Source organism: Labeo rohita, chromosome 21, assembly GCF_022985175.1.
Source record: "Labeo rohita strain BAU-BD-2019 chromosome 21, IGBB_LRoh.1.0, whole genome shotgun sequence".
Lineage (NCBI taxonomy): Eukaryota > Metazoa > Chordata > Actinopteri > Cypriniformes > Cyprinidae > Labeo > Labeo rohita.
This window is the reverse complement of record NC_066889.1, coordinates 5,101,752-5,129,380: the sequence shown is the minus strand read 5'-3', so window position 1 is coordinate 5,129,380 and position 27,629 is coordinate 5,101,752. Positions and strand designations below refer to the sequence as shown.

The following is a 27,629-nucleotide window of genomic DNA, read 5'->3' as shown; positions in this document are numbered from 1 at the left end:
AAATGAGGCATTATTTAATGAAATATGCACTAATTTGCATACATTTCTAGTACAAACATCTAACAGGGTTCCCACTCTTTCATGAACACCAGATTCAAGGACTTTTTAAAGCACCATTTATTTTATATCAAGCACCTATCAAATTCACACGCCAGCATATGTAGCGTCATAAAAGACCACTTACAGTACTTAACATTTCACTTACACTTAACATTTACATTAAACATTTCAGAGTAACGAGGTTTTGAATGTGTAGGTTTCATAAATTTAGACCATTTTGAGCAGTCGTGTTCAAAGGAATTTTGAATTTCTCATATACTGATAAAAAAATGCACAGTCAAACATTTCAGGAGCACCTTCTAATCAATAATCAAATTCTGATCAAATATTAGCCTTCCCATTATGAGATGATATTTGACTCCTTAAAGTGATTTACAGAAAACTTAGTTTTTACCTTTGTAATGGCATGTTTCCAACTTTATTAAAAGTGTCATCTTTTGTCAAGTTCAAAAAAAAAAAAAAATGTATAAGCTTTTTTAAAAAATTCTAATTAAAACAACAGAATTAAAAAATTGTACAGCAGCTCAGCTGTTACTTTGTTTTGGAACAATTTTCATTGTGTGAGTGTGCAAAAAAATCAATTCCAATTTGAAGCTTGTGACAAACGTGCACATCAACACTGTAAAAAATAAAAAAACACAATTTGTTGAGTCAGTTTAAAATAGTTTGTTACCCTACTGCCTTAAAAATTTAAGTTCAGTCAACTAAAATAAGTTTAGTCAACATGAAATGTTAAGTTGTACTAAGTAACAGCTTAGATATTTGTGTTTGCTAAACTTAACAGATGGGTAAGTAACTTAGCTGCCTTAAAAATTTAAGTTGAATCAGCTCAAATATCTACGTTGTCACTTACTATAATTTAATATTTCAAGCTGAATAAACTTTTTTTGAGTTGACTGAACTTAAAATTTTAAGGCAACATTTTTTTTAAGTTGACTCAACAAATTGTTTTTTACAGTGAACTTAATCACTTTATTTAGCGTTCATGTAAACACTACATTCAGATTCATCAATGGGAATTAATTCACTCAGATTGAACCAAAAATTGTGCATATACAAAATTTATTTCAAGCACGTTCAAGGACCTATATTTGTTTTCAAGTACTTTCCAGGCCTTGAATCCATGTGTCTGATATTCAAGTACTTTCAAGAAGCATGGGAACCCTGATCTAAACACTGGATGAAGTCAGTTTTTTTGACATATTAGAGTCAAATGTTTTTACAGAGGGAATTTTGTGTATCTAATTTTGTCACTCCATAATTCAGAAAAAACTTTGAACGAACAGAAAACAATATTTTTTTCAAATTTTTGTGTGGAACCTTCAGGATACAGACAGGAATAAAAATCTTTTGAATGTTTTCTTTTCACTAGTCTGAAAAAACACTTTATGAAAAACCCAAAAGCCCAAAATCTCAAACTTGACAGGTGCATGAAAAAAAAAAAAGTTTTTGCCAGTGTTGCCAAGTCTGCCATTTTTCTGCGGAATTGGGCTATTTTTATATTGTTGCTGTGGGCTGTTTTTAGTCTGTGGGTTAAAGCAATCCTCCCAACCCCATCCTAGAATGATATTTTGATAAAAGGGAACCTCTAACAAAGTGAAAAGTGCAGAAAAAAAAAAATGAGTTTTTAAGCTAGTTTTCTTAGATCTGGCAACCCTGCTATTTTTTCAAGCTCTCAAATCTCAACCACTTTGATGTAAACGCAGATGTAAAAATCACACTGATTTGAGCACTTGAAACTTAAGATCCACTATAGAGTGCATCAGTGGAGTGTACTTTAAAAGGTCTTGTGTGCACAACTGAGAGCAAGACGGAGTAGAAAGTGGAAAATGAAGTATACCTAGACCTGTACTTGTCAGGAATTGTGGGGCTTGCAGAGAAAAGAAAGGGAGCCACAGTCGCACAGACAGCATCAGCGTAGTCGGTATTAGGTAAAAGCGTCAGCTGGCCATAACAGCGAGAGTGTTTTTGAGATTGGAGCCCACACACAGTGCAGACATTCAGTTCGAAACGCTAATTAGGCACAGGCAGCTGTTTACTAGAGCGTGGGGGAGCCAGTTAGCAATTCCACAGCACAGAAATCTTTTCTCTCTCTCTGTCTTTTGCTGTTAACTGTACAGAACAGACCTGCGTCACAATCCCTTCGCTGCTGTTTTCCATAGAGCATCAATGGCAGCAGACGAGAGGGCTTGTCTATGTAAAACCTGAACGCCACTTTGTTAAAGAGGTGACTCACAGTGACAAGAGCCCCGTATACGGTTCTCACAACAGAACAGGGTCATTAGCCAGACTGGTTTCAGATGTACTGACATCAGGATATAGTGAGGTGATGTCAGATGGCTGTTCTGTGTGAAATAGGATCATATTAGGGCTTATATTTTCCTAAAATGACACTAATATGATGCCAGGAGGCATTGCAGTACCATTATTTATCATTAGTACCATTATCATTGCAGTGCTGTAAAATTACAGAGCTTTTGGTACACACAAAGACAAGAGGAATGTATTTGGAATGGCATGCAACCATACTTTTTAACGCTGTTTTTGTGGCGTGCAGTATGTATATGCACCTATTCTGTATGAATGGGATACACAAATGTGAAGTATTTGTTCAGAGCTGTCATTTGAATTCATAGCGGTCTGAACAAAGTTTTGGGTGGCTTGGTTCCCCCTAAACCTGGGACACGATTGCTGGATTTGCTATGAATAATTTGCTTAATATTTTAAATGCACAATATTAAGCAACATGCATGCACTGTTAACACTAATGATCCAATTATCAAGCACACTTTCAGCGATAATTGAGCGTTTGAGTCGCACCTTGTTGCTGTGTTACAGTTTCACATTTGTGAGATATTCATGGAAAGCTTTCATATGGAGAACAGCTTATTTCAGTACTACTGAGTCAAAACGAGCAGACGTGTGAGCAGATTCTGTGTTCGGAATTGAACTGTAAAGATGCTGACCCACGTGGTGTTACGTAATGTGCGAAGGCAACCTTGAAATTTCATGTTATTTACACATAGGTGCCTGAAACCTAAAAACAGACATCAGAAGTCAAGTACATCAAAGCACACCTGTGACCATTGGTGCAACGTGCCTGTAACCTTTATACTGTATTACTGAACAATTTTCATCTCTTCTAGTATGCTCATGGACTATTATTTTTATTTTCAATCTGTTGTTGTTTTCTATGTTTTTAATCATTTGTGACCCTGAACCACAAAACCATTCATAAGGGTCACTTTTCTGAAAATTTATATCTGAAAGCTGACTAAATAAGCTTTCCATTGATGGTTTGTTAGGACAATATTTGGTCGAGATACAACTATTTGAAAATCTGGAGTCTGAGGGTGCAAAAAAACTAAATATTGAGAAAATCCCCAAAAGTTGTCCAAATGAAGTTCTTAGCAATACATATTACTAATTAAAAATGTATATTTACAGTAGGTAATTTACAAAATAATTATTGGAATGTGATCTTTACTTAATATCCTAATGCTTTTTAGCATAAAAGCAAAATAGATCATTTTGACCCATACAATGTATTGCTGGCTATTGCTACAAATATAGCTGTGCTACTTATGACTGGTTTTGTGGTCCAAGGTCACATTTCAATATACTAATAAATAAGAAACAAATAATATATTTTTAGTTATTTATAATTAAAAATGATCTATCTATCCATTTATCTGTATGTATGTTTAAATTTAAAATGTTATTATTATTTTATTCATTAAATTTCTCTTTTAAAAACAATTCTGTTATGTGCCAGCTCTATAATATTTAAAATTTTGACTTTTTAAATTTAATTTATTTTTCTTTCTTTCTCTTTCTTTCTTTCTTTCTTTCTTTCTTTTTCTTTCTTTCTTTCTTTCTTTCTTTCTTTCTTTCTTTCTTTCTTTCTTTCGTGGCATTTAAAAAAATATTGTTTATTAAGCTTGACGAGCTTTACAAGGCCAGTATGAGAGAAAATGTGATAAAATACTGATCACTGACTTAAGAAAAGCTTTATTTTTGTTTGATCCATTTTTAATGGGGAAAATTTTCAGTATATCACGGCTGAACAAACACTGAGGGAAAAAATAATAATTTTCTCAGAGAAGTCTGTATAAAGCTAATTTTTTAGTGTCCATGTTACACGTAACATGCTTATTATAGTATCGGCAGTAGATTATGCATAATTTAAACCAAATAACCATCACTAAAACCTACATGTGGTTAATTGATATTTTTATTTCTTATTACTTATTTTTAGGGCTGCCAGTCGATTAAAATTAATTACATGATGCTTAGATTAATTAATGTAATTAATCGCAAAATAAATTTGATTGTGAAAATAACCACAAAAAATTACTTAAAGCTATTTTTTGAGAAAGAATCATGTAGACATTACAAATTGTAGCTTTAGACAGAAATATTTTATTTGATTCAACGTAAAATTTATTACACATAAACATTTAGGCTGCAACGGCCTAACGTAAACTATGGAACATAAAAGAAGATAATTTGAGAAACATCTCAGTATTTTTTGTTTATACAATGAAAGTCATTGGTAACCAAAACAGCTTTGTTACCAAAAGTCTTCAAAATACCTTCTTTTTTGTTCCACAAAAGAAAAGTTTTAAACAACGTGAGGGTGAGTAAATGATGACAGAATTACATTTTTATGGGAGACTCATTCCTTTAATGTTTTTATAATAATAATTATTATTTTTTAATGAAATGATACTCTAAATAAGAAACTAAATCTGCCAGCAGGTGGTGGTAAATGCTTTTGAGTCATTCATTCATATCCAATGGCTGATTCATTCAGGAATAAAGTAAATGGCTTTTTTATGAATGGGCCTTTGAATCATTGGTTCACACAATTCGTTCATTCAGAAACTAACACTGCTGTGTTGTTAGGAGACGCAACAATTCTACTGTGGCTTTAGAGGTAATATGTTTTCTGCAAAATTGAGCAAAACATATAATATTGTGTCTAAAATATAACATATTATCAACTTCTAAAGTACTGAACTGTTGTATAAAATCACATTTAAGCTCGTGATAGATCGGGACAAAATTAGCACTCGTGTCATAGGCCTATTGCTCTTGCTACCCGTGTAATATCGTGTGAAATATATATAAATATGCGACAAAACACATACAAGGGCATTTTTGCACCAATACCTTGAATTTCAGGGCATAACTGCATTTGCTGTTGCCCTGCATCATATTTGTCAACAGTCAACTATATGAAATATAAGATGACGTAGAGGACTGGGGGCAGGGCCAGCATGTTAACTGCATTGAAATATTTTAATTGCATTATTTTTTCATAACTAATTAAGTTTAACTAATTTCTTATCTGTCAAACTGTAAACTAAAATTCTGTTCTGATGTATTTTAAATGTTATTTAACCAATTGTTAAGAATGGGGACATGCAAAATGGCTGATATTCCCATGAAACATTAAAAAAAACAAAAATGTTTTAAATTTCTTTTGCAATTCACCTTATTAGAGTTCAATCTGTTAAAGATTGTGGCTAAGTTCAGCATCCTGTTAATTGTATCAGTAGCAAATCATGGGGACACATGGTACTGTTTCCTGAGGGCAAGCCATCGAGCATCGCTGTGGGAGATTCATTAAAGTCTTAGTAACCTGTTGACAGTCACAGACGGCCGGCACACTAAATTTATTTATTTAATTATTTATTTTTGATATTGCTTAACCATATGCCGTACAAGGACATAATAGTTTTGTACATTGCTGTTTTTTCTCTCCACTGACTCCTCTGCACCTTCTGCAACATGTTACAAATTGCTACACTTTTCCAAATGATTCAATATGCATGCAAAATCTGGAAAGTGTACTCACCCCGTGTCATCTGGCTTACATGTTTCGTCTCTTCCCTCTCACAGGCGGTTTTCAAGAAAATTCTGTCTCCAAGCCTGCCAGCAGGTCGTTTGCTCCGGAGGACAACCATTGAGCGGTGTTAAGCCCACCTCGGGGACTCCATTGATGGGTCACAGTGGAAAAGGCTCCGGCATGCGGTTCCCAGCTGTTCCCTTTGATCCAGGTTCAGCCCACCCTGATGAACGGCAGGAGAGAGCTGAATTCAACCCCAGGTAAAAGGGTGGGAATAAAAACTAATCGATCCTGAACAAAAGAGCAAAATGATTCCAGGTTTTCAGTGTTCCAGCACGTATTGCAGTCGTCCCTGCTGTCCGCCGAAGATTCGCAGCTCCTTTATCGGTGGCGCGAGGGTACGGGGGCTTGGCATGCGCTTGCATCGGTTGTCATGGTTGCCGGATGGAGTGTGGCGTCTCCTGCCCCTGCTCTACCTCTGTCTGTCTCTGTGCCGCTCTGGCTGTCTGTTCTCTCTCCTGATTTTCCTTTCTTTCCCTGTTCCACCTCACCCTCCTCTCTCTGTCTCTGTGTCTCCATCCCTCCCTCCCTTTTGCAGCATCCCCCAATTCCCGTTCTCCATTCTCTCTCAGGTTGTTTTTGTGCTTGTTGTCATCTCAAATCCTGCCTGTCTGTTCCTCGTCTTAAGCTCTATTTCTCCCCTGACGTTAGTGTGCTGTTTGAGGTTTCTCTCCTGAGCGTTCTTCTTCATTTTCCTTGCTGGGAATGACAGGACGAGTACAGGTGCTTGGTTGGCGACAGCTCAGCCCGCTGGAGAACCAGACAGGAGTGCGGCGCTTAGTGCTGCGGTACGGTATCAGTTTGTTACATTTCTCCATGGTCACAGTAGTCTCAGCCTCAGAAAGCACACCCAAAGTTCGTTCACTGACCGTTTGATGACAGGAGACAATCATTGGTGGCACTCTCCTGAACACACGTTAAAAAAATTGTTGAATAAAGTCGTTATTTTTGCTTTCTTTGCACACAAAAAGTATTCTCGTAGCTTCATAAAATTATGGTTGAACCACTGAAGTTTATGGACTATTTTAATAATGTCCTTACTACCTTTCTGGGTCTTGAACATGGTAATGCATTGCTGTCTATGCAGGGTCAGAAATCAAAAAAAATATCTTAATTTGTGTTTTGAAGATGAAAGATCTTAAGGGTTTGGACTGATATGAAGGTGAGTCATTAATGACAGAATTCTCAACTCTTTAAAACATTGAGTGGAATGAAACATGGTCTCATTTGTATTGCTCCTTAAGAATTTTAAGAGACAAAGTTGTTGCTTAAATGAAACAACAAATACAAAAATCCTTTTGATGATTCCCATTCGGTCTGAACTGCATTTATGATTTAGCTAGATGAAAGCTGTAAGAGCCTGAGGTTTCTGTTAGATGGGCACACTAATGGGTTCATCTGGTTTAATAGTGCACCCCTAATAACAAGACTTGATAATGATGCATTATGAACATTTCATGAATTTCTTTCGTGTACTAATACAGTGTGATAGCTACCAATGTCCAGTTATCTTATCAAACTTTTATTCAAGAAATCATAGCAGTGACCTTGTCACAGTTGCTGTAATAACCTCAGTGTTGTAATCTCTGGTGGGTTATTCATCACGTCCATGTGGCCGTGGGCTATCGCATGTATAATGTATGGCTCCTCAGCGCTGAGCTTTTGACAGCAGTAACCAGTCCTTCACATACAATAATTACAGTGTTTACAAGATGATGCTTAAATATTTCTTCTTATTTTCCACATTTTTTTTTACAATTGAGTTAGCTTGAATCACCTGATCTCAATTCAAAGTGTCTCAGGTCATCTTTGTTGTGCTATCTATTATTTATAAACATTATTTTTAAAGAATTTTTAGATTAAATAAATGAAGTTCTTGTAAATCTAATCAACAGCGATGATGGAATTGCGAAATCTCATATGCTCACCAAAGATGCAATAATTTGCAATAACACAGTACAAAAGCTTTTTCTGTTTGAATATATTTTTAAAAGTAATTTATTTCTGTGATCAAAGATGAATTTTCATTATCATTACTCCAGTCTTCAGTGTCATCTGATCCTTCAGAAATCATTCTAATATGAATATTTGCTGCACAAGAAACAGCTGTATTATTATTATCAGTGTTGAAAACAGTTGCTGCTTCATACTTCTGTAGAAACCGTGGTACATTTTTGATCACTTTTGATCAATTTAATGCATCCTTGCTGAATAATTTTTTTTTCTTAAAAAACATCTTACTGACCCCAAACGTCAAAAAGTAGTATATCACAGTCTTATTAAAAACCAACAGTCATAAGTGAATGTTCAACATTTCAGTTTACTTTTGCATTAGAATGTTGCTAAAATATAATAATAATAATAATAACATAAAAATAATAATAAAATAAAACTAAATTATAGTTGAGGTCAAAAGTTTACATACACCTTGCAGAATCTGCAAAACGTAATTTTATTATTTTTTTTACCAAAATAAGAGGGATCATACAAAATGCATGTTATTTTTTATTTAGTATTGACCTGAATAAGAATAAGTAATATATTTCACATAAAAGATGTTTACATATAGTCCACAAAAGAAAATAGTAGTTGAATTTATAAAAATGACCCTCTTCAAAAATTTACATCTGCTTGATTGTGTTGTTACCTGAATGATCCACAGGTGTAGTTTTTTTTTGTTGTTGTTGTTTAGCGATAGTTGTTCATGAGTCCCTTATTTGTCCTGAACAGTTAAACTGCCCCCTGTTCTTCTTCTTTTTATGTTCTTCTTCAATCCTTCATGTCCCACAAATTCTTTGGTTTTTCAGCATTTTTGTGTATTTGAACCCTTTCCAGCAATGACTGTATGATTTTGAGATCCATCTTTTCACACTGAGGACAACTGAGAGACTCAAATGCAACTATTACAGAAGGTTCAAATGCTCACTTATGCTCCAGAAGAAAAAACAATGCATTAGGAGCTGGGGGTGAAAACTTTTGAACAGAATGAAGATCTGAACATTTTTCTTATTTTTTTCATTTAGTACTGCCTTTTAGAAGCTATAGAACATACTTACATTTCCCAGAAGACAAAATAAGTTAAATTTACCCTAAACGTCAAATTCCAAAAGTTTTCACATAACCAGGCATTGTGTTTTCTTCTATCAGAGAGTGTTTGAAACCTTGTGTAATAGCTGTCCTCATTGTGAAAAGATGGATCTCAAAATCACACAGTCATTGTTGGAAAGGGTTCAAATACACAAAAATTTGAAAAACCAAAGAATTTGTGGGACTTGAAGGATTTTTCTGAAGAACAGCGGGCAGTTTAACTGTTCAGGACAAATAAGGGACTCATGAACAAAACACAGCTGTGGATCATTCAGATAACACAGTGTTAGGAATCAAGCATATGTAAATTTTTGTATAATCCCTCTTATTTTGGTAAAAGAATTAACATTTTGCAGATTCTGCAAGGTGTACGTAAATTTTTGACCTTAACTGTATATTGAATTATTGTGTTGATTTTAAGCTTTGAAGGCATAGACCAGATTTTGTCCTCCATCTTGGATGGATTTTTTTTAACATTATGCTGCATAATGGGATTTTCTTCTCCATGAAAAATACATGCTACGCTGTCTGAATTTGTTATCTCAAAAGGCAGTATAATCATACTTTCATGCTGGAAGCATGCCTACGATGCTTTAAGCTGCATGTAGGCTGCTCACTAAAGACATTTTGGCTGCATATGTTGATTTGTATAATTAACAGCTGAAAATGAGACATTATGTGCCAGTGAGTCATTAAACTGGTTTCAAATGCATTTGCAATGCAATGCCGAAGCAGCTTTACAAAAAATAGAATAGTGCCATAAACCCTCTGTGAAGAATCCAAAAGCCATCTGTGGCTCTGTAAGATCCCAATGCCTACAATGTAAGCTTACCTAAAACTTTAACACTACTTTCTCACTGCCATGCACACTGCGTTGGAGTAAAATGGTGAATTGAATCCCAATGGCAAATATAATGGCAAAGTGAGAGATTACCTGCAAGAGGGAGAAATAAAGACACGAGAGGCCACGTCCAGCTGCGACACAGCTAGAATTCAGAGCGATTTGACACAGGCCACACATTGAGACAATCGGCTTAGTCTGTTACAGACACTTGGGAAAATCGTTTGCTGTTGCAGCTGAGGACTTGTCGGATTGCGGAGAATCTGCCGCCGCTCTCAGCGCACAGGAGAGACCATCGGAAAAAAAAGGGACAGACAGAGAAAATGTGACTGTATGCTGGAACACTGTTTGCCTGCCAGAACGGACAATAATAAAATAAAAATAAAGTCATTATTTTAGTTTTCTTTGAGCACAAAAATTATTATTGCAGCTTCATAAAATACGGTTGATCCACCAATGTCATGGACTATATTATAGATGTCCTTACTAACTTTCTGGGCCTTGAACGTGTCAGTTGCATTGCTATCTATGCAGGGTCAGAAAGCACTTGAAGATGATAAAGATCATGAAGGTCTTGTGGGTTTGGGTTTGGAATGGGTTTTGCTAGATAAGACCTTTCTTCTTCGGCTGGGATCGTTTAGAGCCCTTTGAAGCTGTATTTAAACTGCCTTTTGGAAGTTTAAACTTGGGGGCACCAATGAACTCCGTTTTCCTCAAGAAACATAATTTCTTATCGACTGAAGAAAGGAATACATAAATGTCTTGGATGACAAGGGGGTGAGTAAATTATCAGTAAATGTTATGGCTGCACTGGAACCTACAATCACAAATAATAATTTTACCATGCGTGTACCACGCGCAACCAGCTGTCACTGAGGCGCCAATTTGACTGACGCGCATACTGGGTCTCTCGAGTGGAACTGCTCTCCTTTACCTTATAGAAACCTATAAGAACAGAAGTGACATATATCAAGACAAAAATATCCTGTTTTGAAAATCTGAATGGCAGGTGCTTCTGTCACAGAAACTGCAGTTTTGACAGGAGGAAAAAATAATGACAGCATATAGCAAACCACCTGCTGGAATGGGCAACACTACCTCGTGGGAGTCATTAGAGCTGCATTACGATGCACAGGTTCCTACACACTCCTCAGGGGACGTCTAAAAGTTCACTCCACTTGACAAAATTCATTCATTTGAAATGCCCTGCAACCAAATCATACACATACAGCTGCTGAACCATGGGGTTTCAAGTGTGCTCACGTAATATAGTTGTGTAAAATGATAATGTGTAAATTGATAATAATCAGCATATTAGAATGATTTCTAAAGGGTCATATGACACTGAAGATTGGAGAAATGATGCTGAAAATACAGCTTTGCATCACAGAAATAAATTACTTTTTAAAATTGTAATATTTCACAATATTATTGTTTTTACTGTATTTTTGATCAAATAAATGATGGCTTGGTAAGCACTAGAGACCTTACTAGCCCTCAGTTCCTTTTTTGAATGGTACACAGTAGACAGTATATTTATAAACACAGACAGATAAAATAGTAACTCTCACTGACAATGATTCAGAGAAAAAATAAAGCAGGAAAATATTGATGTCTGCTGTAAAGGTCACACATGTATTACATGGGTTCAAGAGGGAAGCAAATGCTCTTTTACAGATTCTTTGGCCACAGAAGGAGAAAGAGACTTGAGGAGAAATCAATATGAATGGCTGCCCACGCAACACACAGAGTTTTTTCGCAGTCAGACTCAGTTGAAGTTAGGTTTCCTGGCCTGTTAGTTGTAGATCTTTGTTATTTTTTAAGTCATTTGTCAGTTAATGATCTCATGTCTAGATATCAATGAGAGTCATTTCTCCCACTAAATAGCGTTCAGTCTTAATTACCCTTTAAATGCCTGAAACGATTGTACACACAATTGATAGTCATAATAATGATTGCAGCAAGAAATGTTTTTCTCTGTATGGCATCATATAACCAGAGGGATTGCATTAACATTAATTTAGCTTTTTATTTGCAAATTAAAAAATACAAAAGGAAATACACTGCTAGTCGAACGTTTTTGGACAGTAAGATTTGTAATGTTTTTTTTCTTTTTTTAATCTCTTCTGCACACAAAGCCTGCATTTATTTGATCCAAAGTACAGCAAACACAGTACAATTTTTAAACATTTCTACTATTTAAAATCAGCATTTATCTGACATAAAAATTGTTTGCAACATGATACACTATACCATTCAAAAGCTTGGAGTCATTATAATTAATTAATTAATTTAAATTATTTATTTTGGGGGAAAGACGTTTTAGAAATTAATACTTTAAATTAATCAAAAGTGATAAAGACTTTTATTTATAATGTTACAAAAGATTTCTATTTCAGATAAATGCTGTTCTTCTGAACTTTCAAATCATCAAAGAAACCTGAAAAAATACTCAGCTGTTTTCAACACAATAATAATAATAATAATAATGTTTTTGAGCAGCAAATCAGAATATTACAATGATTTCTAAAGGATCATGTGACTGGAGTAATAATGCTAAAAATTCAGCTTTGAAATTACAGAAATAAATTACATTTTAAAATATATTTAAATAGAAAACGGTTATTTTAAATAGTAAAAATATTTCGAAATTGTACTGTTTTTGTTGTACTTTGAATCATATAAATGTAGGCTTGGTGAGCAGAAAAGACTTATTTAAAAAAAACTTTAAAAATCTCACTGTTCAAAAACTTTTGACTGGTAGTGTATAAGTATACATATATCAGGCTAAAAAGTTTTCATTAATTTATAAATATAATTTATTTTATTATTTTTAAATGTTGATAGTACCACATGATTTTTGTTGGTTGCATAATAAATACTTTTTTTTTTTAAATTGCCACCAAAAATATCTAAATTAAGTTTTATACACAAATTAGAACTATGCTTCATATTAAGTAATTATTTCCAAAATATTTTGAAATTCCAGAAGCTAGTTTCCACTATGATAAAAATAAAAAGTCTCTCTCTCATATCTTACAATGCGTACTATACATCTTGCAATTCTAAGAAGAAAAGTCAGAAATGTGAGTTATAAACTCACAAATCTGAGAAAAACATCAGAATTGTTAGGAAAAAAAGTGGCGAAAATGGCGAAAATATGGAAGCCCGTTTCCATATTTCCCAAAAAAGGTAATTGCGACTTTTTATCTCACAATTCTGACTTTTATTCTGAGAATTGTGAGTTATAAACTCGCAATTCTGACTTTTTTCCTCAGAATTATGGGATATAAACTTCCAATTGAGAGTTATAAAGTCCAGTTCTGGGGAGAAAAAAAAAGACTGATATGTTCACAGAATTTATATCTCACAATTCTTACTTTTTTTCTCACAACTGCAAAGGATATATCACATAATTCTGAAAAGGTCGCAATGACATTTTTATTTTTTATTCAGTGGCGGAAACAGGCTTCCATAAAAGGACGAAAAAAGCATCACTTGCAAATGAGAGCATTGTCAGAACCAAAAGAAAAAAAAAAGGCCTGTGCTTTATTTTACTGTTTGGGGCGGGTGCAGGAACGCATCGCCTCATTAGCTTCAATTGATCTCCAACGCTGGCAGAGCATCATTAACCCACACCACAGGCAAGCAAATACTGAAGCACAAGAACTGCGACTCAGATCAGATCTCAGTACGATGTGTATCAATGGATGAATTTCCTTCAGTGTGTCTGTACATTAGTTCTCAGTCTCAGGCCTGCATATTTTAGCAAAGAAGAGATCCTGCAAGTTTCTGATTGCACCCTGCTGATTCATTCTGTATATTTGCAGGAAGCTGGTGGGTGCAAAGCCTCTTGGGAATGAGCGGATGAGTCCAGAGGCAATCAGACGAGGTGATGACAGGGGCGCGGCTGCACACGGCCTCCTCCGGTCGATAAAGCCATTACACACCCAAGCCAGGATCTGCCGAACAACTCCACCGCACAACAGCAATAGTGTGGGTTATGTTTCAGATTTTATAACTGGTCGCATCAATTATTTCTCTTTAAATCTGTCTGTGACCTAAAAAATGCAGCCTGGAGTGACATGCTATTAATAAGCTCTTCTGAGTTACTTTTAAGTGAAGGATTTTACAATGTATCTGTCGGGGCATTAAATCTAATCCAGATATGAGTCTGCCAGACTATAATGAAGTAAAAATGAGCCTTCAACAAATAATTGGTCATGTGCTAGCATACTTTACGCTCTCATCAATCTATTATGTAGCAGCCTTGATGAACTGAATAAGGCTAATGTGCTGTTAGCATAAATCAATGGAAGACAGGAGGACATGCCGGAGGGTGATGTATGAGATTTGGGAAGCTTGTTAGGTAAGCCCAAATCCTTGGAAACAACATGGAAACTGGCCCTGTGTAGACTGACAATCAAGTAAATGTTTGTCCTAACTAAATATTGGTTTCTAACAATACACTTGAGGTCAAAAGTTTACATACACCTTGTAGAATCTGCAAAATGTTAATTATTTTACCAAATTAAGAGGGATCATACAATGCATGTAATGTTTTTATTTGGTACTGACCTAAATAAGATATTTCACATTTTGAGATCCATCTTTTCACACTGAGGGACTCATATGCAACTATTACAGAAGGTTCAAACGCTCACTGTTGCTCCAGAAGGAAAAACAATGCATAAAGACCTGGGGGTGAAAACTTTTGAACAGAATGAAGATGTGTGCATATTTCTTATTTTGCCTAAATATCATTTTTTCCCCATTTAGTACTGCCCTTCGAAAGCTACAGAAGATACTTACATGTTTCCCAGAAGACAAAATAAGTTCAATTTACCCTGATCTTTAAATTCAAAAAGTTTTCACCCCCCGGCACTTAATGCATTGTTTTTCCTTTCTGGAGCATCAGTGAGTGTTTGAACCTGTAATAGTTGCATATGAGTCCCTTGTTTGTTCTCAGTATGAAAAGAAGGATCTCAAAATCATACAGTCATTGTTGGAAAGGGTTCAAATACACAAAAATGCTTAAAAACCAAATTTGTGGGATCTGAAGGATTTTTCTGAAGAACAGCAGGCAGTTTAACTATTCAGGGCAAACTAGACAAAAAAAAAAAAAAAAAAAAAAAAAAAAGCTGTGGATCATTCAAGTAACAACACAGTATTAAGAATCAAGTGTATGTAAACTTTTGGATGGGGTCATTTTTATAAATTTAACTATTATTTTCTTCCGTGGACTATATGAAGACTTCTATGTGAAATGTCTTATTCCGGTCAGTACTAAATAAAAAATAACATGAATTTTGTTCCCTCTTATTTTGGTAAAATAATCAACATTTTGCAGATTCTACAAGGTGTAAGTAAACTTTTGACCTTAACTATATGAAAGTTATAGTGTGGACATTTCTACAATTATACTAAAAGGCCTTTTTACAAAAAATATGTGAACTATCAATCAGACAGCAGGCATGTAGAAGATTGTGTACATCTTTTAGCAAAGTTTTATGATACAGTCAAATATGATATACTAGACTTCATGCTTAAAATGTCTGGAGCGGAAATGATGTGATATTAAACTCATTCATTGCAGAAGACAAGAGAATAGCATGAAAGCGCTAGATGCATATCCTGACAGTGAGAAACTGAATTCAATATTGTTTTAGTCACAATATTGATATCAGCTACTGTAGCTTGTCATGTTGACTATGAAGTCATTCATCTGCATTAAAAACAGAGGGGCGCCTATGTCCAATTATAAGATCTTAAATTCACTATGTAGCCACACAGGGCGTCGCAAGAGCCTTTTACAGAAACAAGAGCCACAAATGGCTCTGTGCCCCAGTAAAATATCACTAATAAATCCCTGTCTGACAATGAAGATTAGCTTATCGACCAGAGAATGGTTTCCCTAATAATATTTCAGTATCCACGCCACGTGTGTTTGCTATCAGCTGTTTAGAATGAGAACTAGCGATGCCGGATTGTGGATGAATCAGTCTACCGAACAGTTTTTATAAAAGGTTTAAAATTCAGTTTGGTTTATTCATAGGATATAAAACATAAGAGCCTACGAAACAAACCTTGCCACTTGTTCACGATAATTCAGGCCATGTAACTTTTTTTGTGAAGTGTGCTGTCTTTCTTTAAAATAAAAGCCACTTTATTATCTAATCAGTTATCCATTTTAAATTGTGCATATCAGTGTGTGTGTTGGCGATACATATCACTGTCGCTGGGAGTTTGTAAATCCATTGTTCCTGTTATATTTGCCAATGTCCTTTTGCAGTATAAAACCAACAGCTGTGGTGACATCACATTAAATATGTATGGCTCGGTTCAGTTCTCAGGGGATATCCGAAGGGCTTTTCACAGCCTTTTGACACGTTGCTTTCCTCCACATACCAGAAATACTGTTACTTAAGGGAAAGATTCTATCAAATAGGACAGGCATTCATAAAACAAGTTTATTACTGAAATAAATTTTAAAGGATGCATGTGCTTTTGCAAATATCTAATATTTAAGGCAGTCTGTATTCACCTTTTTCTTCCCATAAGTGTGGGTGCGGCAGTTTGTAAAGTTTTATGGGTCTGGTTTCTGGTCTCATCCGGATCCAGCTTTTTTTAGCTGGACAAAACAGCTTGTTTTGCTGTTTGTTATTGCAAATTGGTGTGTCTTACCATATTAACTGAATGTATTATCTTAATTATAAAAACACTGGTTTGTAGTGCAAACAGTTTTACCATTTACTGCACATTGATAATGAACCAAAGTCTCACCCATAGGCTTACTTGCTCGTTGAAGATAGGGATAGGGCAGTGATGGACTAAAGGCACATTTTCTCAATCTCATACCTGTTAATGTTCAGACATGAGCGCTCAGTTAGGGTGCAGCCACATTATATTTTGTTGGTCACGTAACAAAAAGTACAATCGTGAAAATTCCTGTTGGAATTACTAGAATTTGACCACAAAATGTACCATTGCACTTCGCAATGGTAAATATGTTCGCTCTTTTACACGTAAGGTCCTTGCACACCGAAATTTTCACAAATGATAAAATAAAATACAACATATATATATGAAGAGCTCAGATGCAAAACCAGTTGAAAGCCATCTCGGTCAAAAATGAGATAATGATTCTGAGTGAATGCAGGATCAAGTTGTTTTCTGTGTTTTTTGCGTTAAAAAAAAAGGATCAGGTTCAATTTTCTGCATTTTTTGCGTTAAAAAAAAAAAAAAAAACTTGCATACGAAAATTTTCTACCTTTAGGGTCCATGCACACAGCTATAAATTTCGTATGTTTTTTTTTTTTTTTTCGTATTTGTCAAAACTCATCAAGCGCAGAACATCATGGTGGCTCCGAATTTCAAAACACCCTCTCAAAATGCTATTTTTTATTTTTTTTATGAAGTGAGGTCGTATTTAATTTTTTACATGCGACCCTTCGCAAACAGCTTGATTAACAGGCGAGCTGACCAAATCATAATTCCAAGTTCGTCATTTTGTCCGACCAACAAATCAGACAGGATAGTATAGGTTAACTTAAACTTGAAAAATTGTGTGTATTGACATGTTTCTGCGGTTGAAATAAAATGCATTCTGATGTTCATTCATGTTTTTTGTGCTTTAAAGGGGTCATCAGATGCCCATTTTCCACAAGTTGATATTATTCCTTAGGGTCTTAATGAAAACTCTGTAATATACTTTGGTTTAAAAAATTTCAAGGGTTGTGTAAAATACCATTTTTACCTTGTCTAAATGAGCTCTGCAAAAATCAAGCCATTCTGATGAATTGTTCCTTTAAATGCAAATGAGCTCTGCTCGCCCCGCCCCTCTCTACTCTCTGTGGAGTGACAAGCTCTGCTCAGAGAGATTGTTTACTTCAGCTGCATTTAGCGCATTTAACCCTGAAAGTTGCTAACTAGCGGGTTATTAGGAGTTTGCCGAAATTCATAAAAAAAAAAAACATATATACTCACTTCTGCTGTAGATGAAGCTGGATCATGAATGATTTACACGAACATAGACAGATATATGTAGATCGGGAGGCGCATTCCCTTCACAAACAAACGTAATCCACTGCATCTTCAGCGGCTCAGATGTCGGGAATAAATGATGACCACTATGTTCATTATTATATCCAGCAACACAACACCTCAATCGCTCAGTCGGAGATATTCTTGTCTAACTTACATCCCTGCTCCGGTATCATAACAATGGAGGTCGGACTGTTACAGCTGATTTCCTGCGGGTCTGAGGTAAGACGTTCATGTCAATTAACTATCGTGGGAGCGGCCTCCTAGCATCTGAGAATGGCTTCATTTGAAAAAGGGGATATTATTTTTACAGATTAATTAAAAACCACTGCATGGATCTTTATCATTATAGGGTAGATTTGTACATACACTGCCAACACACATTAATGTTCAAACAACATGTAAAAGTGAACTTTGCATCCGATGACCCCTTTAAGTAGATAAGAAAAGATGATCGGTTCACGTGTCGATTGATCTAATAAAGCAATACAGTGATCTGTCACAACACATTAAAGAGCCACAAAATGGTATTTATTGTTTGATTTTCGTACAAAAATTACAACAATTTAAATGAGATCTCGTTTCATACCGGTCTTGTCTGGCGGTGGGTTGTCAGTTTCCTGCTTTGCGATGTATTTTTCACTGTGTCAATCACGTTTACGCACTGCCTCAAATTTCATCCTTCATAAAATAAACAAACAGAACAAAAAAAAAGAAAAAACAAATTGATCAGGTTCAATTTTCTGCATTTTTCACATCCAAAAAAAACTTTCTGTCTAAAAAGTATGCAAGGACCTTAGGCTACATTTACCTATAAAAAAAACAAACAAAGTCCTTGCCTTTAAGTCCGATTTGAAATGAAAAAACAAAAAAAAAACAAAAACAAAAATGCATTCATCATGTCATGAAGAATTATAATTTTCTTGATTTTACATAAACTGTACAATAAAGGTAGGTTATATGTACTATATGAATGATTATACCAAAACACAGTAATATATAACTTAAGAAGGGCTGTATTGACCCGTTAAGATTTTGCTTACATATTCCTTTTAAATATATTTTTCTATTTTATTACAAAGGTTTCAGAGGTAAATCAATAACTACAATTTTAACAATATTTCAAGTGTGATTTATGAGATTTGTTGTATTTTTAATCCAGTTTTTCTTTGTAAAAAGCAAAAAGTTGATCATACTGATTTTAAAGTTAAGGATTGATTAGTTTGAACATACAATGAACCAAACACTATCATAACATCTTAGTTGATAATTCAGTAGACTTTATTTTTAACAAAATATCCCATGTTTCGGTCGTGACTGCACATTGTCAGTAGTGACAGTAGTGTTTTGGCATGTTCCATTTTGCCACTGCCGAAACGATGACATGTTTCAGTTGTGTTACGGTAGTGACAATTTTATGGGATAACACTCAAAAAAAAGAAAAAAAAAGAAAAACAGATTTCACTACAGAAATTCCACCAAATGTTTTGGTAGTGACCGTTTCAGATACTTTTGAACCTAGCTCAAAGATGCTAATCAGCACATGGTAACTAAATGTTATGGAATAACTCAAAAAAAAAAAAAAAAAAAAAAAAAAAGTGTGCTTAATTGCAGAAAAAAAGGGTGTTTGGTAGTGACACTCTTTAAAATTACGCACAGATTTTTCATACTTTTCAATACATTTACCTTAAAGTACCCCTATTATGCCATTTTAAAGGTTGCTAATATTGTTTTAATAGACTCCCAAAACAGGTTTACCTGTATGCAAGGTCAAAAAACACTTTAATTTTACCCCATTTCTAAATGATTCATAAACGACTCGTGCGAAACAGTTCGAAAAATCAGTCTCTCTAAACCCCTCCTTTCCGTGAGCCCTCACTGCTGTGATTGGTCAGATGGCGCAGTCCTTTATGATTGGTTTACCGCGTACAGCGTGTCGGAAAACGAAACGCCCATTGCCATAACTGACTGACAGCCCTGGATACTTGTCAATACATAGAAAAGATGGCATCGATTTTGCCATAACAATTCCAGCCAGAGTCTGATGATGAAACGGCTGAAGTGGCTGATCGACAAGTTAGCACAGTCTACCATGGAAAGTGCTTGCAATTTGCTTATGCAAGTGAACCGGGCACACCTCTATGTTGTAAACTTCAACATTGTATAATGCATTAAGTCGGCTTTCACACCGAATGCAGAAAGCGCTGCGCTGGCCGCTGGGTTCAATCATAGACTCTAAAAAACATGGACGTAGTGTCCGTGACGTCACCCGTAGGTTTCTGAAGAGCATTTTTGAAGCTCTTAGTGGGCGGGAGTCAGCCGTCGCCATCTTGGAATTGCGTCATTGCACGTCACTCCCGGATAATCGAAAATGGGCAAATAGGCGGGACGTGGGTTGAGCTGGTTGTTGAAACCACGCCCGCCTAGCGCAACGGTGGTGACAGCAGCGGCAATCCACCTGTCACTTAAATGGCCACGCCCTAAATTATGCAGAACTTTAAGGCTTAATATAAATTAAACGGATGAGTTATAAAAAAATTCACCCCCCTCACAGTTGACATGAATGGCAAAATTAGCTATATAGACGAAAATCACTTTTTGTACCACGCTGTAAACGTATTTTTTTCTGCTGTGAAGTTAGGCATTTTAACATGGGGAGCCTATGGGATTTACTCCCTTTTGCAGCCAGTCTCTAGCGGCCAGTCGATGAATTGCAGTTTTAGTCACTTCCGTGTTGGCTTCAAGAGGGAGATCGGGAAGTTCCCACTTGGGTTCAATGCAGCCCTTCAGAGCGCAGCGGCAAAAGTTTATTTGAACAACTCATTTGAACTTTGTCTGCAGCGTGCGCGCTTCGGTCGAGGCCGAAACAAGCCGTCCTCGCGCAGCAGAAGCAATTAAAACGAATGGGTTTCATAGCACAGTGCTTTCCGCATTCGGTGTGAAAGCCGCCTAGTGCGCCATCCTTTAACATTACTCCAACTAATGAGACAGACAGACAGTCAAGCTGCAATCACATATTTGTAGACTACAGTGGGTCCACAGCTGAACAACTAAACTACAGAAGCGTGATTTAGCCGGTTAGCATGACGTGTGCAGGGTTGTTACACAACATAACATACACACCTACGTATTTTGAACGATCGCTAGAAAATACAATCTTTGTAGATTCATCTCTTTTGGAAGTGAATATAAAACAATTTTACTCACAGCGTAGGATACAGCGTCTTCTATATAATGTACATGCAAATTTCCATGTGACCTGAACCCCATGGAAATGTATGGGCGGGCAAGTTGTTCGCGACGTAGAACGTGGGCGGATATTATGCAAATGTGTTACTTTGTGACGTGTGGCCGTAACAGAAAAAGATTCGAAATCCTGACGACTCGTTCAGGCAAATGTGAGCCGACTCTTATTTTTGATAGACAATAACTTTAGTTATCGTACACTGTCGGCTTCACAACTTTGCAGATAGTTTATGTTCACATACAGCTACATGACACACTGTATGAAAGATCATATTTGAAAAAGCATAATAGAGACACTTTAAAAATAATGGGGTCTATCTACCATGTAGCTATAAGAGAGAGTGACTCAAATATTTCCTGATCATAAATGCAGGTGTGTAGTTAAAAAGCAGTTTCAGCCAATGGACTAAAACATGCACGGTAGTAACATGAAAATGCTTAACATTTATTTATTTATTTATTTTAAGCTTACAAAGAAAGTATATGTTTTTTTTTTTTTTTTTTTTTTTTTTAACTTTATTATTATTAAAATGATATTTTTTAATAACAATGGAATAAAATGCAAATAAATATTTCAATATTTTTATAAGTTGAAATTTAGGGGTTAGGATTCAGGGCAGCCTCCTCCCAATTGCAAGTACCCACTAAATGATTTTACATATTAAATCTTACTGATAATTTAAATATTGTTGGTTTCAAAATATAATTAAAAGATCTTAGTAAACATCTAAGATTTGAATACTTAGATGATGCTTAAATGCATTTTTTGGCTGTGGGAAAGCAGTTTGCACCAATTATGTAGAATGGCTCATATATGCCCCCTTAAAATTGAGGGGTCAAAGACCTTTATCATCCAACAATTTAAAGAAAAAAAAAAAAAAAAAAAAAAAAAAAAAAACACACAAATTTGTTTAGTTGAAATTAAGTGATCTCAGCACTGCAGGAAGAAAATTCCTTTGCCTCCTAATTTTTACATAAACTGCTATGTTGACTGTTTTTACAATGTTGAGTTATGTAATCACAGACATCTCACCAGTCATTTCATATACAATGTGTAGAGACAGTGTAAATAAGATTCAATGTGCAGTGAAGAGAGCTTTGTTGATTACAGCGAAACTTTATAAGATCGTATTGAACTAAGATGAGTGACAGCTTTCAATGATTTTTAAGGGAGTTTGTAAATGAGATATTGAATACAACAGTTAATTAAACAAGTTAATATTAAGTGACTTACAATGCTTGACTAGAACACTAATGCCTGATTTTGCTCTATTTCATCATCAAAATAGTTTGAAACGAGTCACAACTGAGCTGCTGCGCATCTCCATTCAAACACAGCCGTGTTTCATTTATGAATGAACGTGCGTTTTTAAACAATGCGAGTCAATGACTCAATTTCCCAATTATAAAAAGAGTCACTTGCTTTATTCCTGAATGAATCAGCCGTTCAAACGAATCGAATGAGTAATTAAATCAGGGACTTGCTGCCACCTTCTGGTAGTTTTAGCTTATATCTATAGTACCTTTTCAGTTATTTAAATAATTTAATATTTCTATATTCAAAATGTATATTTAAAACACAAGCCACTTTTGTGTTCTTCTGTGCCACCTCTATAGTGCAAATTAATTTTGTTAATACTGATTTCATTAAATAGGTAACTTGTTCTTATTCTATTGTATTTAGACATTTTGAAAAGCTTTTAAAACAAAAGAAACTGACATAAGATGATATACTTTATTAAAAGTTAGAAAAGCACCATTACAAAAGATTTAAATTATTTATTTTATTTATATATATATATATATATATATATATATATATATATATATATATATATATATATATATATATATATATATATATGATTTTTTTTTAATCAGATTTTTTTTATTGATTAGAGGTGATCCTAAAGTTGATTGCGCTCCTGAACGTAAGTTAGGAGCACAAGAAAAGCAAGCATAGAGCCCTGTTATGTAAAGAACATTTAGATTTTACTCTTTGATACTTTTTGCTATGGAATAAAAAAACATTCTCTTTTTTATTGCCATTTGAAAAGATTAAGCTTGCTGCACTGCATTCAGGAATTTTAGGTTTTGTTCACAGCTTTGTCTAGGTTGTTAAACAGTTTATGTAATTGGTGTCCTCCATTGACATCTAGTGGCTCACCACAGGCAATGCATTAGAGTTAAAATTAAATGAAAAGAAGAAATGACAATAAAAATTAAGAGTACTCTTTTTTAAATTAAAAAAAAAAATAAATAAATAAATAAAAATACTAAAATCACCATTTATCCTTTTATTGATAACATTGACAAATACCCCAAGTATTTACACACTACATTGAACATTTTGCAGATAAGAAAGTCGCTTGAATCATTTGAGATCTAAAAATGCCTGTTTATTTCAAATCACAGTGTCACCTAGACATAAAAAAAAAGAAAAAAAAAAAAAAAAAAAAAAGTAAAGTAACAACTGAAGGTGCAAATAAGAGCTTTTCCCAGCTTAACATTTGATCACTTGTCTCCAGTTAAAGCTGAAAATATCCTTAGACTCTCCACACATAAAATTATCAATGTAATCAGTCAGAATTACACAAAGAATAATACAACCACAATTCACAAACATCCTTTCAACGATGCATGAAGCTTATGGGGCCGAACAGAACTGAACCTTAAATATAGCAACAAATTGTGCATTTTGAAAGCTGGGAGAGTAGAAAATAAAACAGAACTAAGTCAACAGCCATACAGAAACACACCACCTTAAATAGTTTTAAAAGAGTATGTACTGCTACCACTTTGTTTATTGGTGAACGGTGTGGAAATATTTTATTTTTGCCAATGCAGTTTAATAGCAAGCTGTAACAGGACCACCAGCAAACCCAGCATTGAGAGAGTTTGGTTGTCTAAAGTCAGAGCTTGCATGCATTGGGCAACTCTACTGGTGATCAGTTTATAGCAGCCTTGACATCAAGACCTCTTAGACCCAGACTTAACTGATACTAATTGGCAGCGAACAAATAACTTACTGCCCAATTAGGAGAAACAAGTTCTTTAGTCATCGTCATCATCGTCCTCTTCTTCGTCCTCCTCCTCGTCGTCTTCATCTTCGTCATCGTCATCATCCTTGGGTTTGGACTTGGCAGATGATGCCCCTCCGCTTCCTTTTCCCTTTCCTCTGTAGTCCGCCATGTCCTGAGAAAATAAACCACGACAACTTTACAACTACAAAACAAATAACTTTATATCACCCAATTTAACACTACAATTTAAAATTATTTTTCTATTTAAGTACATTTCAAAAAGATATATTCTGGTGACAGCAAAGCAGAAATCAATCTCTTTCATTTTTCCAACCACTATCCACATGAACAGCATTTTAAGAGACGTCATGCTCCAACCTTCTGATACTTGTCCTTTAGTTTGTTGGCCTTGGACAGGAAAGGCTGCTTCTCAGAATCAGACAGATTGTTCCACAGCTCTCCCAGCTTCTTGGCTACATCTCCAATGCCCAGACTGGGGTTCTCAGACTTGATGTTGGGCCTTTGCTCTGCACAGAACAGGAAAAATCCAGACCTGGGGAAAAAGGAAAAAAAAGAAACATTTAAGTAACTAAACCAGCTAAGGCCATATTCCATCCAGAATCAGTGAAATAAGTTATGAAAATGAGCCTTCTAAAGGAAAAAAGCACATACGGTGGCCGCCTTGGAGCATTAGGGTCCTTCTTCTGCTTCCGACCCTTTTTTCCTGGATTGTAACTCATCATTTCCTGATCATAGCGGGCCTTGTCCTGTTTGGCCATGTCTTCGAATTTAGTCTTCTCTTTTGGTGACATAGTCTGAAAAAAAAAAAAAAAAAAAAAAAAAAAAAGAAAAGATTACAGTTTCTTTAAGCTGCCACCCGAAGTCTTTATTCTTTTTCCATTGGTTTTTATAGACGTCTCATGATTCTACTTACTTTCCATCTCTCTGAACACTTCTTGGAAAATTCAGAGAAGTTAACCGTGACACCAGGGTTCTTCTTGTTGTGCTCCTCACGACACGTCTTCACAAAATAGGCATAGGCGGACATCTTGCCCTTGGGTTTCCCCGGATCACCCTTTGCCATTATTACAAAGTCACTCAGCTATCACCACACCTAGAAACACAGACAATTTAATAAACATTTCTGTTTTCATTTATTACTGAAAGGACAAATAAAACACATCACATCCTGAGAGAGTCTCTTAATGGAGTGCAATAGTGTCCACCCAATTTTTTAGCAGCGATGGTTCCAGAAATAAATTTTCACATTTGCCTGAAATCCATAGTGATTTTGAAGTAATCGATAAAAAGATTCAAATCAAACAACTGAGGTAAAAGTGAATCACATCACATGCTTTCATTTAAAGTCAAAAATTAAATTACAAGATTGTGTATTTAACTATACAGTACATTTATTGCACTAATATATATACACACACACACATTGCATTCAAAATGGTTCATAGACAGGCACTAAAGAATTTGCAAACTTTCAGTTCTTTGATTGGTGGAAATTTGTAACAGAATCATGGGTAATGTAGTTTTCCACAAGGAGTTGCCCCTGTTTAACAATAAAAGGTGGTAAAGAGGTTTAATTAGTGCACGCTGATGGCTTCAATCGAAGCATACACCATCGATTACGAGCAGGTTTGTCTTTAAAAAGTTATCTTAAAAATAAGTTGATGGAACTTTTACTTCGTTTACTTCAATATATCGCACCTGTTCGGTGCATTCAAACACGATTCTTATTTATTCCGCGTTGTAAAGTGCAAACTTATGACAGAAACTAAACTTTATTTTTAACCGTAAAGCTACAAATTAGTGACTATATCTAAATTAAGACGTCATTTAAACGCGAGACTAGTTTAAAAGCAAGTTACGTGTGAAGAGAAGCACTGACTGCTCGCTTCTCTTCAATCAGACTCCATTCATTAAAATGGCCTCTATCAGCGGCGAGGAACAATGACTTGCACATCACCATTTTCACAGCTGACACTTCGAGGACATGTCGACTTTTACAAGCTACTAAGTAAACCATTTTAAAAGCCGTTTATTGGATACAATACCCCGCGAAACAACCTATTGCAAAGTTTTACCAGTTCCACACTGCACGGTGAATCACGAATCCTACTACCTTGAAGGCTTGCGACATGAATATTAATCACGCACGGTGACGTTCGCCCCGCATAGCTAACTGATTGGTTACCATGTGGGAGGGCGTATTTGGTGAGCAAGCGAATTAACGAATCATACTATGGGGAAGGCGTTCGCCATGAATATTAAACGAAGTTACGCTGTAGAACGCTCACGCAGAAACGTCAGCAAATTAATTAAAATTCATGAGGCAAACCTTCCCCATAGTAGGATTCGCAAATTCGCGCCCGGCACAAACCCGTTTATAACAAAGGCAGAGGCGAACCAGCCATGACTGGCACTGGCTGTCAACAGCGCTTTAACAGCTCAATGCTCTCCATAACTAGACAACATACAACGACGTAAAACTCTTACACAGCAACCGCAGCGACGACAAACTGTGCACTTCACAACAGCCTTTTAAGGCCATTTAGCACCCTGTGATTTTTGAAGCAGATTTTTACATCGCCAGCCATTTTAAAAGCACGTTCGTCACTCAACTTCGGTTTAACAGACAAAAAAAATGTAGCTTTACTAACCTGTAAATGAAAGGGAAACAGTTCAGAACTGAATGAATAAAAACACCTTGAATATTTAACCGTAAAAGAGTTTTTAAAAGGAAATCACGGTTAGTTATATATAAAATATGGTTTACGCATTCAAAAAGGCTTTGAATAATTAAATCTAGAGTTGAAAGAAAATATCAGGCCTTAATGAAAATGTTAACCCGGAGTGTTTTATAGATACCTTCTGATAGTGTTTGTCCTGTCGTCTGTTCTCCTCAGCCACACTAACGGCCTCACGCTTCCTTCTCTATTAGACCACACAGCCTCGCGCTAGCTCACTACGAGACCTGCCTGATTGGCCAGTGGCGGCACGCATTTAAAACAGCCTCCACAACTGTGGATTGGCTAAAAGTTCATGCATATTCATGACCCGCTTGCCGCCATTGGACAGAAGCATAAGCCACACCCATTATTCAAAAACAAGGCGGGAATTGCTGTCACAACAACAGAAGTTGAAAAGGTCTGTGGCAAACCACGTGTGAACGTGAATTACAGGCAGTACAGTGTACTATCAGAGGAACTGTGTACTGTGCAATGTTTAGGGCGTGTGAATACCGAGTGGAGGAGTAGAAAATAGGGTAGTTTGTCTGCTATATAAAAACGAGGATGGCCTGCATAGAGAGAAAGACGGTAATATAAAAAAAAATTGCTAAAAGGGTTGTTCAGAACAGTGTGTCAAGGACATACATTAATATTACTGTTTTCAATATTAAACT

General features: G+C 35.6%; 2 protein-coding genes across 3 annotated transcripts in view; both read right to left on the bottom strand.

Moving 5' to 3' along the window:
* LOC127152831 (short transient receptor potential channel 5) overlaps positions 1-6,690 on the bottom strand; it is a 56,880-nt gene extending 50,190 nt beyond the window's left edge. Inside the window, exon 1 of the mRNA XM_051093687.1 lies at positions 5,924-6,690. The gene's annotated coding sequence lies outside the window, so the exon portion shown is untranslated. The remainder of the gene's footprint in view (positions 1-5,923) is intronic.
* Positions 6,691-18,454: 11,764 nt separating this feature from the next.
* On the bottom strand, positions 18,455-27,221 carry hmgb3b (high mobility group box 3b). Of its 2 annotated transcripts, XM_051093610.1 has the most exons (6): positions 27,095-27,182; positions 25,149-25,328; positions 24,887-25,029; positions 24,593-24,767; positions 24,221-24,386; positions 18,455-18,626 (listed from the first exon to the last, which is right to left on the bottom strand). In XM_051093610.1, the coding sequence occupies exons 2-5, from the start codon at positions 25,296-25,298 to the stop codon at positions 24,246-24,248; spliced, it is 609 nt and encodes a 202-aa protein (XP_050949567.1). In that variant the 5' UTR covers positions 25,299-25,328; positions 27,095-27,182; the 3' UTR covers positions 18,455-18,626; positions 24,221-24,245. The 2 variants fall into 2 exon arrangements, with proteins under 2 accessions (XP_050949567.1, XP_050949566.1); XM_051093609.1 differs by lacking the exon at positions 18,455-18,626 and having other exon boundaries at positions 23,474-24,386; positions 27,095-27,221.
* Between the last annotated feature and the right edge of the window lie 408 nt (positions 27,222-27,629).

Bases quoted from the DNA above. Each gene is read 5' to 3' on its own strand.
- hmgb3b (XM_051093609.1), bottom strand. From the start codon at position 25,298: ATGGCAAAGGGTGATCCGGGGAAACCCAAGGGCAAGATGTCCGCCTAT. The intron at 24,768-24,886 runs GTATGTGCTTTT...CTTTTTCCCCAG, and splicing joins AATGCTCCAAGGCGGCCACC to GTCTGGATTTTTCCTGTTCT. The intron at 24,387-24,592 runs GTTGGAGCATGA...TTATTTTCTCAG, and splicing joins TAAAGGACAAGTATCAGAAG to GACATGGCGGACTACAGAGG.